Below are 11,901 nucleotides of genomic sequence, written 5' to 3' on the forward strand. Positions count from 1 at the left end.
CCAAAGAATTGATGCTTTTGAACTGTGGTGTTGGAGAAGACTCTTGAGAGTCCCTTGGACTGCAAGGACATCCAACCAGTCCATCCTAAAGGAGATCAGTCCTGGATGTTCAATGGAAAGACTGATGTTGAAGCTGAAACTCCAATATTTTGACCACCTGATGCAAAGAGCTGACTCATTTGAAAAGACCCTGATGCTGGGAAAGATTGAAGGCAGGAGGAGAAAGGGACAACAGAGGATGAGATGGTCAGGTGACATCACCAACTCAATGGACATGAGTTTGGGTAAACTCTGGGAGTTGGCGATTGATAGGGAGGCCTGGCCTGCTGCAGTTCATGGAGTCATCAAGAGTCGGACACGACTGAGCGACTGAACTGATACCGATACTGATTGCAGCACCAAAGCAGCCATAGACAATGGCTGTATTCCAATAAAACTTTATTTATAAAAACAGGCAGTAGGCTGGATCTGGCCAGTGGGCTGGATTATCCAGATAGAAAGGAGTCCTGCCAAACAATTTCAGAGTTCACATCTGCAGTAGTGTATATGATTCCACACAGACATGTAGCACTGCTTTAATTACTGAGTGATAATGAGAACAGAACATAAGAATGATGCTTTTGGTGGGTAAAGGCTAAATGACATCAGAGCATGCTGTGTAAGCAAAAGCTTTACAGGATATGGAAGAAAAGTGGTGGAGAAGAAGATCACCACATGGCTCAGGGCAGAACAGAAACAACGACCTCAAAGAACCTTCACGGAGCTGTCAGCACCACATACATGTTGTAGGGAACATTTTCATTTCAGCAAAATAATAATCTTTACATTAAACTGAAGTTGTTCATTTGAATTTTAATGATTTAATAGTTTGGTCTGTATTTAATTTATATTTTATTTTGACATGACAGATATATAAGAGTTACAAGCTTACATTTATAGTTTTTAAAATATTATTCTAATACAAATAACTTAAGTCAACCCTGGTGAATCTGGAGAATTTTTTCCCTCTGAAAAGTAAAATAATGCTCAAATTTGAGAAACAGTGCCAAACACAGCTTTTACATCTGAACTGCAAAGGCCCAATCATGGAATGAGAAAGTATGTAGGCTTGTTGAGATGGGAGTTGGGAGATGCAACTCCCAGCATTGCATCTTGGGAAATGTAGTTAGTCATCATCACAAGTAAGCCAGAAATGGAGGCTGGAGGAGCCCAGGTATCGATGCCTGCTTGAGACCTCTGTACAGTGGTGAATTTACTCAATTTAGCAAGCCAGGGAAACAAGCAGGGAGGTTAAAAAAAAGATGCTGTGTAAGTCCCAAAGAACTTCACTAGACAATTCACAAGAGGGGCTATGTGCATAACTAACCTGTCATCTGTTGAACAGCGAGGGGATTTCAGGTAGCACAGAAGTGGACAGTGAATGGAGCTAAGGGAAATCCACAGACCTTATCCTGTCTGTTGAAACACCCCAGAGAGGTGCACCCAAGAGCATGATGCACCCAAGAGCATGATGGGGCAAAAATACTGCAGAATAAAGGTAAAAGTAAATATTGTTCTAAGGACTCAGAAGAAGAACACACTTCAGAAATGAATTTACTACTGGAAGGAAAACAAGTTTGGAATATTGGCATCCAATTATGATATGAAGATATAACTTCTACGAAAAAAGATAAAAAGCCATGAGAAGCCTGAAGAAGGAACTGGCAATCCACTCCAGTATTCTTGCCTGGAAAAGTCCATGAACAGAGGAGCCTGGCGGGCTGCAGTCCATGGGGTTACATGATTGAGCACTTGTGCATGAGGGTGGAGGGAGACGGGCTGGTGGCAATAAACTGATAGAACTGAAAGAAAAAGCTGTGAGAAGACAACTAGCTCAAACAGTACAACAGAGTGAGATCAAAAGACAACAAAGTAACCAAAAAAAGCTTAAGGAAGAGCTGCAAAGACTATTATAGTAACAATCTATAACAGAATTACTAAAGAATAAAATGTCTTTATGGAAAATCAGTGGTATAAAGGGTAAATCAAAAATGAAAAGGCAAACCATACGGTCTAGGAGAATACACTTGTGACACATATCTGACTAAAGGCTAGAATATCAAATATATAAAGAATATCAAATATATAAAATTATAAATTCTCATAATCTAACAAAAAAAACAACAAAATGTCTTGGAAGAGACACTTTTTAAAGGCATATACAATAATTGCATGAAAGTTGCTCACCATTATTAGTTATCAGAGTAATGCAAACTAAAACCACAGGACAGTATTTCACCCCAGTTTAGAGCTAAAATTAAAGGGATCAACAACATCCAGTGTATGCAAAGATGCACAGCTATTGGACTCTCAGAAACTGCTGGTGGAATGCAAAATAACTGAATCACTTGGAAATAGTTTGCCAGATGCAAAGTTAAAATATATTTATATGATCCAGCAATTCCACTCTTAGGTATTTACCCATGAGAAATTAAAACCTTTGTCCACAAAAAGACTTACACAGAAATATTCACAGAATACTTTTCATAATGTACATGACAAATTCAAATGTCCATTAACAGGTGAGTGGATAAACAAACTAGTTTACTCATACAATGGATTATTACTCATCAACTTTTTAAAAAGAATACCTATTGATACTCACAACAATGTGGGTCTGTTTCACAACCATGTCAAGTGAAAGAAGCCAGACACAAAAGAGTACACATGAATGACTCAATTTACAAGAATATTTAGGAGAGCCAAAACTAATTTATAGACATGGAGATAAGATCAGTGGTTGACTGGAGTGGGGTTAGGGAGGAATCACTCAAGTAGGGATGGCAAAGGCACAAGGGGATTTCTAGGTAATGGAAATGTTCCATATCTTCATAGGGGTGCTGATTAAATACATTTGTTGTCCGTCAGTCACTAAGTTGTGTCCAGCTCTTTGTGACCCCATGGACTGCAGCATGCCAGTCTTCCCTGTCCTTCACTATCTCATGGAGTTTGCTCAAATTCATGTCCATTGAGCTGGTGATACTATCCAACTACTTCATCCTCTGCCACTCTCTTCTCCCTTTGCCTTCAGTCTTTCCCAGCATGAGGGTCTTTTCTGATGAGTTGGCTCTTCGCATCAGGTGGCCAAAGTATTGGAGATTAAGCTTCAGCATCAGTTCTTTCAATGAATATTTGGGTTGATTTCCTTTAGGATTGACTGGTTTGATCTTCTTGTTGTCCAGGAGAATCTCAAAAGTCTTCTCCAGCACAATTCAAAAGCATGAATTCTTCAGGGCTCAGCCTTCTTTATGGTCCAATTCTCACATCCACACATGACTACTGGAAAAACCATAGCTTTGACTATATGGCCTTTGCCAATAAAGTGATGTCTTTGTTTTTTAATACACTATCTAAGTTTGTCATAGCTTTCATTGCAAACAGCAAACATCTTTAACTTCATGGTTGCATTCACCATCCACAGTGACTGATTTTGTGTTTTTGGAACTGAAGATAAAAAAATCTGTTACTGCCTCCACTTTTTCCCCCTCTATTTGCCATGAAGTGATGGGACCAGATGTCATGATCTTAGTTTTTTGAATGCTGAGTTTTAAGCCAGCTTTCCCACTCTCTTCTTGCACCCTCATCAAGAGGCTCTTTAGTTTCTTTTCACTTTCTGCTATTAGAGTGGTATCACCTGCCTATCTGAGGTTCTTGATATTTCTCCCCGCAATCTTGATTCCAGCCTGTGATTCATCCAGCCTGGCATTTCGCATGATGTACTCTGCATATAAATTAGATAAGCAGGGTGACAATATACAGCCTTGACATACTCCTTTCCCAGTTTGGAACCAGTCCATTGCTCCATGTCTGGTTCTAACTATTGCTTCTTGACCTGCATACAGGTTTCTTGGACAGGTAAGGTGGTCTGGCATTCCCATCTCTTTAAGAATTTTCCAGTTTGTTGTGACCCACACAGTCAAAGGCTTTAGCATAGTCAATGAAACAGAAGTAGATGTTTTTCTGGTATTTACTTGCTGTCTCTATGAGCCAACAGATGTTGGCAATTTGATCTCTAGTTCCTCTGCATTTTCTAAATCTAGCTTGTACATCTGGAAGTTCTCAGTTCATGTACTGTTGAAGCTGAACATGAAGGATTTTGAGCATAACCTTACTAGCATGCAAAATGAGTACAATTGTCTGGATCATAAAATATACCAATAGTCACCATTCTGGGGAAAAAAAATACTATAGCCATTTCCCAGTTGACTAAGAGATGAGTCAAACTTAAAAGATCAAGAGTAAGGAAAATCTGAATACTTACTGCAAATATAATTTGAAACTGGATAAAAATGTACAATAGTGATTATAATTCCTTGAGAAGGTTTAAAATAAAAACAAAATATATAGATAATATGAGCCTAAAATTCCAAATTATATTAATTAAAACCAGAGAATGTGGGTGAGGGAAATTGACAGAAGTAAGTGAAAAGTGTTAGTTGCTCAATCATGTCCACCTCTGTGAACCCATGGACTGTAGCCTGCCTGGCTCTTCTGTCCATGGACTTCTCCAGGTAAAAATATCAGAGTGGGTAGCCAATCCCTTCTCCAAGGGATCTTCCTAACCCAGAAATGACCATTAAATTCCTTATATAATATAGAATAAAGTCAAGAGCTTTTGCTTAACTGAATTGTGAACATCCATTTATGGAACACTCTATAGTACTAAAAATAATGAGGAAGCTCTTTATGGTCAGATATGAAATTGTCTATGCTGCTGCTGCTGCTGCTAAGTCGCTTCAGTCGTGTCCGACTCTGTGAGACCTCATAGATGGCAGCCCACCAGGCTTCCCTGTCCCTCGGATTCTCCAGGCAAGAACACTGGAGTGGGTTGCCATTTCCTCCTCCAATGTGTGAAAGTGAAAAGTAAAAGCGAAGGCGCTCAGTCATGTCCGACTCTTAGCGACCCCATGGACTGCAGCCTACCAGGCTCCTCCGTCCATGGGATTTTCTAGGCAAGAGTACTGGAGGGGCTTGCCATTGTCTTCTCTGGAAATTGTCTATAAGAACAGGTTATTCTAAAGGGCAGATCATTACACAAAAATGTGTACAGCATGTTATGTTTTGTGCAACAGAAGAGGAAAAAATATACTATATAAAGGAAGCTGGTGACCTTGTTGCCTTGCGGAAGAGTTATTGGGTAGTTGGGAATTAGAAGTAAAAAGAAGACATCATAAAATTTCTTTTTATCCTTTGCTTATTTGTAAATGAACCATGTAAATATGACTTATTTTTTTTAATTAAATTTTTAGATGTATAATTTGTTTTGTTTTGACTTTGAGAATAAAGTAAACATTCATTGAAAACTTTGTTACATGTATAAATCTAATTTATGATGAAAAAGACATCACAATCAGAAAAGATTCATTAAGTGATCTTGGATAACTGGTTTTATATTTGAAAATAAAAATGTTTAGTCCTTGTTTCTGGAGAAAGAAATAGCAACTCACTCCAGGATTCTTGCCTGGAGAATTCCATGGACAGAGGAGCCTGGTGGGCTACAGTCCAGTTCAGTTCAGTTCAGTTCAGTCATTCATTCATGTCCAACTCTTTGCGATCCCATGGACTGCAGCATCCCAGGTTTCCTTGTCCATCACCAACTCCCAGAATTTACTCAAACTCATGTCCATTGAGTTGGTGATGCCATCCAACCATCTCACTCTCTGTCATCCCCTTCTCCCACCTTCAATCTTTTCCAGCATCAGGATCTTTTCAAATGAGTCAGTTCTTCCCATCACATGGCCAAAGTATTGGAGTTTCTGCTTCAGCATCAGTCCTTCCAATGAATATTCAGTACAGATTTCCTTTAGGATGGACTGGTTGGATCTCCTTGCTGTCCAAGGGATTCTCAAGAGTCTTCTCCAACACCACACTTCAAAAGCATCAATTCTTTGGCTCTCAGCTTTCTTTATATAGTCCAACTCTCACATCCATACATGACTACTGGAAAAACCATAGCCTTGACTAGACGGATCTTTGTTGGCAAAGTAATGTCTCTGCTTTTTAATATGCTGTCTAGGTTGGTCATAGCTTTTCTTCCAAGGAGCAAGTGTCTTTTAATTTCATGGCTACAGTCAGCATCTGCAGTAATTTTGGAGCCCCCCAAAATAAAGTCTGTCACTGTTTCCATCATTTCCCCATCTATTTGCCATGAAGTGATGGGACCAGATGCCATGATCTTAGTTTTCTGAATGTTGCGTTTTAAGCCAACTTTTTCACTCTACTCTTTCACTTTCATCAAGAGGTTCTTTAGTTCTTCTTTGCTTTCTGCCATAAAGGTGGTGTCATCTGCATATCTGAAGTTATTGATATTTCTCCCCATAATCTTGATTCCAGCTAGTGTTTCATCCAGACCAGTAATTCTCATGATGTACTCTACATACATGTTAAATAAGCAGGGTGACAATATACAGCCTTGACATACTCCTTTCCCTATTTGGAACCAGTCTATTGTTCCTTGTCCAGTTCCAACTGTTGCTTCCTGACCTGCATACAGATTTCTCAAGAAGCAGATCAGCTGGTCTGTTATTCCCATCTCTTTAAGAATTTTCCACATTTTGTTGAAAATTGTTATCTGTTGAGACCATTCAGATATGACCTAAATCAAGTCCCTTACGATTATACAGTGGAAGTGGCAAATAGATTCAACGAATTAGATCTGATAGAAAGAGTGCCTGAAGAACTGTAGACGGAGGTTCATGACGTTGTACAGGAGGCAGTGATCAAGACCATCCCCAAGAAAAAGAAATGCAAAAAGTCAAAATGGTTGTCTGAGGAAGTCTTACAAATAGCTGTGAAAAGAAGAGAAGTGAAAAAAAAAAAAAAAAGAAGAGAAGTGAAAGACAAAGGAGAAAAGGAAAGATAGTTCTATTTGAATGCAGAGTTCCAAAGAATAGCAAGAACAGATAAGCCTTTCTCAGTGATCAATGCAAAGAAATAGAGGAAAACAATCAAATGGGAAAGACTAGAGATCTCTTCAGGAAAATTAGAGATACCAAGGGAACATTTCAAGCAAAGGTGGGCATAATAATGGACAGAAAGGGCTACAGTCCCTGGGATTGCAAAGAGCAGACATAAGTTAGTGACTAAACAACAACAGTCCTTATTTCACAACAGTGACCAGATTAAACTACAAACAGATCATAGAGTGAAGTTACTAAAAAATAAATTAAAGTTAGATTAAAATATTAGAATAAAACAGGTGAATTTTAGAGTAAAGAAAGACTTCCCAAGAGAAACCTGACATATCTGACTATGTAAAAATTAAAATGTCGTATAGATCAGAAATACTCTATAAAATTAAAAAGTATACAAAAATTGAGAAAAAATACACAAATATAAGAGATTATATCTCTATCTCATTTTATTTTTTTTGAATGGGAGAACAGATTACAGATTTATGTAATAGAAGTTTTACGTAACACGAGAGCCTCCATAACGAAATGAAGACCTGAAGAAACAGACCTGTGCACTTGTCTGCTGGGTTTGATGACCAGTGGAAAGTCAACTCAGGAACAGCCAGATGGAAAACTGCACAGGGCAAGGTATGTGAGAAAGAGCATGGAACTTCCATGCCCTCTCCAGGGGTACTATTCTCCTCATGTCTCCATGTGGTCACTAACCAGGAAGCCCCAATAACTTTATTTTTCAAAGATCCAATCAAACTACAAGACAAAACAAACTTTTGGAAACATCACTAACATCTCAATATACAAATGGGCAAAGGAAATTAACAGATAGGAAATGAAAACAGCTAAGGACATACGAAAGCTCATTGATAATCAAAGTAATCCAAATTAAAAAGAAACCTTCTCTTGCCTATCAGATGGGTGAAACTCCAAGGATGAGGGGGCCTTCATAACTACTGACGGATATGTAAAGTGTCACAACCTTTCTGAAAAACAACTTAAGATAAGTACCAACAGCCTTCAACAGGTTCAAAACTTTTGACTCAATAATTCTAAGTTTATACAAACTATCTCCTCAGAAATTTAATGTGACTTTATTTAATGTGAAAAAACCTTGGAAACAATACAACTGTCTGTAATATGGAAATGTAATAAAATCTAATATACTCATAAAATATTATGCAGACATTAAAATCATTAATTTAAAAAATACCTAATGTCTGGAAAGACATACAAGATATACTGTAAGTGAAAACTGCTATATGCTCTGCTGGCAATTTTGAAATGACAATATATACTATATACATAGATTTTAAATACCAGAAGGAAATACTACAAAATGTTAGCAAACATTTTCTTTAAAATTAATTTTATTACTTTTCAGTTCAGTTCAGTCGCTCAGTCGTGTCCGACTCTTTGCAGCACGCCAGGCCTCCCTGTCCATCACCAACTCCCGGAATTCACCCAAGCCCACGTCCATCGAGTCAGTGATACTATCCAGCCATCTCATCCTCTGTCATCCCCTTCTCCTCCTGCCCCCAATCCCTCCCAGCATCAGGGTCTTTTCAAATGAGTCAACTCTTCGCATGAGGTGGCCAAAGTACTGGAGTTTCAGCTTTAGCATCAGTCCTTCCATTGAACACCCAGGACTGATCTCCTTTAGGATGGACTGGTCGGATCTCCTTGTCATCCATGGGACTTTCAAGAGTCTTCTCCAACACCACACTTCAAAAGCATCAATTCTTTGACACTCAGCTTTCTTCACAGTCCAACTCTCACATCCATACATGACTACTGGAAAAACCATAGCCTTGACTAGATGGATCTTTGTTGGCAAAGTAATGTCTCTGCTTTTTAATATGCTGTTTAGGTTGGTCATAACTTTCCTTCCAAGGAGTAAGCATCTTTTAATTTCATGGCTGCAATCACCATCTGCAGTGATTTTGGAGCCCAAAAAATAAAGTCTGACACTGTTTCCACTGTTTCCCCATCTATTTTCCATGAAGTGATGGGACCAGATGCCATGATCTTAATTTTCTGAATGTTGAGGTTTAAGCCAACTTTTTCACTCTCCTCTTTCACTTTATTACTTTTACTTTTTGTAAATTTTAAAGTTTCTATAATAAATGGTGGAAGGAGACACCATATTTAGATGAAGAAATATTACAATTACAAAAAAATTCACCTGGCATCAACAAGCTCCAGATCTCAACTGAAAGTGTCAATTACTGCAATAAGTAGGAAATTCACAGAGAAAACCTTGATGATGCATTAGTACCTGCCTTGCATCTTTCTTCTACACCTTTGACTCAAAATTTCATGGCCCAATAGAGTAAGAACAGAGCAATACCAGGACAACTCCAGTGGGCAGCCAACAGGAGAACTATTGCTCAGCATTATAAATAACCCTGCACAGGCTCCATGACCAAAACACAAACAACTCAACTGTAATGGTGTTTCCACGACATACTTGCCTGTCCAGAAAGTCTTCAACCAAGACCACCCACTTATGGTCCACAAACCATCAGGTGAAAGGAACTGCCTTAATAATCTAAGAATTGATAACTCTGGCATTGAAGGGCCCCACATGCCATGCACAGGCTCCCAAGTGCCCTTCCCCATCCTCTGGTATTTTCTCTGGCAGGATGTTTTATATCATGTTCAGTCCAACCCAGCTAATAAAGGAGCTCTTTTAAAGCTGAGAAAAACCCTGTGTATTGGGTTCCTGGGTCCAACATGTGTGCAATACATAAAGAAGCACAGAACACATGTACAGTACCTTCCTGAAGCTGTGTTGGCTTTGCAGAATTCTCCCCGCTCATTAGAACAACAAAGGATGCAGCTGCTCGAACTGTAGCCTGCCATGTTGACATGGCAACGGGTGGCTCCTGGCATGGAAAAAGGGCCCTGTTGTTTATGGGAGATCCCACAGTATAAACACATGGCCTGCAGAAGAAAGACAAAGAAACAAAGGGGGAGAATCTTTCAAATGAGTTGTCACTTTCCTTACCACCATGGTAGCAAATGTTAAGTTGAGCTTTCAAAGAGAAAATATCTGAGACTTTGTAGTTGATTGGTTTCAAAGCATCTTGAACTGACATCTGCCAAGGCCTATGTGAATAGCCGAGTGGTTATTTCTCCCAAATGAATTACTTAAATATGTAAAGAGGTTTTTTTTCTAAGGGGAAAAATATTTTTTGGATAAAGTTTTAAATACTAGTCTGCCAAGTTAAAATTTACATTACCTTGCCCTTCCCCTTAGGCCTGCAAAACAAAAAAGTTTTAGAGACATTCTTACAAAACTTTTGGAAAATATTCTGGAAAAGAAAATATGTTTAGTGATACTGAGATATTAATACTTGGAAAAACAAGCTGGTGGTCTCAAATGCAGTGCTGGCGGGCAGATACCCCCAATCTTGGAAACCACCATTTCAAATGGAACCCTTGTGGGAATCCTTGTGCGGAGGCCAAGAACAGGGGTTGGCACATAAACAGGACTGTAGGTCACAACAACCAGGCTTGTGATGGGAAGGCCAAGGGCAGAGTTGTTACCAAAGCAAGTATAAGAAACCAATGGCATGACATGGGGGCCCATTCTGCTAAAATTAAAAAATACAAACCTACTCACACCAAGAATAATCCCTTCCATGATAAGTCACAAAGAGAAATGGAAAAAAATCTCTGAGATCAAAGAAATCTATTCTTTTAACACCACTGAGTAGAAGGCACAGACAGACCCTTGGGAAGAGGTCTTAGGAAAATGTTTCCACTTTTCGTTTTTCAAGAGTTACGGCAAATATGATATAGTTTTAATCAGCTTGATTTATGGAGTAAATGATAAAAGTGGAGTGCTACCTCTCTTTCATAAACTGGTTTTCCTTTTTAGAATAGTTAACACTATTACGACTGAAGATTTACTGTATTCTTACAGTGAGCAAGAACACACAGAATGATGACCCCACTCCATCAGTCAGGGTCCAGGAAGGAAAACACAAACCATTGTAGGTCGTAATAAACAGAGGTAATTTAATTTAGGGGATTGGTCCTAGAAGTAATAGAAGTACTGAGAAGCCAAACAGCAGATAGCGATGCAACCCAGAGATTAGCCACAGTGGTAAGGAGCTGTGACTCCATGGGTTGGAGGAGCTGCTGTTGCTGAGTGTTCTGAGCTTACAGCAACAGGAGTCATTTGACAGAAGCCAGAATCACAGTGGAGAATGTCTGATGGGTGCAGGGACCAAGGAGACCCAGTCATTGCTAGAGATGCCAAAATAAGCAGAAAGAGGAGAGGAAATGTGTGTGTGTGTGTGTGTGTGTGTGTGTGTGTGTGTGTGTGTGTTAGTCTCTCAGTCTCTAGGCAAGAATACTCGAGTGGATAGCTATTCCCTTCTCCAGGGGATCTTCCTGATCCAGGGATCAAACCCAGGTCTCCTGCTTTGCAGGCAGATTCTTTACCATCTAAGCCACCAGAGAAGCCCAGGAAATTGTTTATTGCTTGCTAACTCCTGCTCTCAAGTGTTCCATCAATGCCCTGCATTGGCCAAACCCGACAGGAAGTCAGAAGACAAGGGAGCCTGGGAAATGAGGTTCCTTGTCATCGGGAGAAGATAATAAGAGCAGAAAATGGACCTTAGAGCAAACGGGTAGTCTACCTTCTAGAAGTGTATATGCCATGATTAGAGGCAGAGAAAGAAGACTAGACATTCATAAGACTAGTACTGGCTGGGTTCAGTTCAGTTCAGTTCAGTCACTCAGTCGTGTCCGACTCTGCTGGCTGGGTTACCAGCTCATTAAATGGCTATGGGAAAATCCCTGACCTCTCTGAGTCGCATGCAAAATGGGGATAGGGGGCAGGTATGTGATTTCAGTTGTCTGTCTGTTCTGGTCCAAAAATCCATGGCTGTGTCCCAGAATCACAGATCCAAGAACAAAGGCAAAACCTCATGGAAGGCCCAGG

General features: G+C 39.5%; 1 protein-coding gene across 2 annotated transcripts in view; it reads right to left on the reverse strand.

Moving 5' to 3' along the window:
- Positions 1-11,901, reverse strand: part of LOC104985724 (chromosome unknown open reading frame, human C9orf3) — a 424,441-nt gene that overhangs the window by 333,174 nt on the left and 79,366 nt on the right. For both annotated transcript variants that reach the window (XM_010836042.1, XM_010836041.1), the window contains exon 3: positions 9,724-9,890. In XM_010836042.1, coding sequence (XP_010834344.1) covers positions 9,724-9,890 — 167 coding nt within the window. The remainder of the gene's footprint in view (positions 1-9,723; positions 9,891-11,901) is intronic.

The sequence above is a fragment of the Bison bison genome, unplaced genomic scaffold (assembly GCF_000754665.1).
Source record: "Bison bison bison isolate TAMUID 2011002044 unplaced genomic scaffold, Bison_UMD1.0 scf7180017864057, whole genome shotgun sequence".
Taxonomy (NCBI): Eukaryota; Metazoa; Chordata; class Mammalia; order Artiodactyla; family Bovidae; genus Bison; species Bison bison.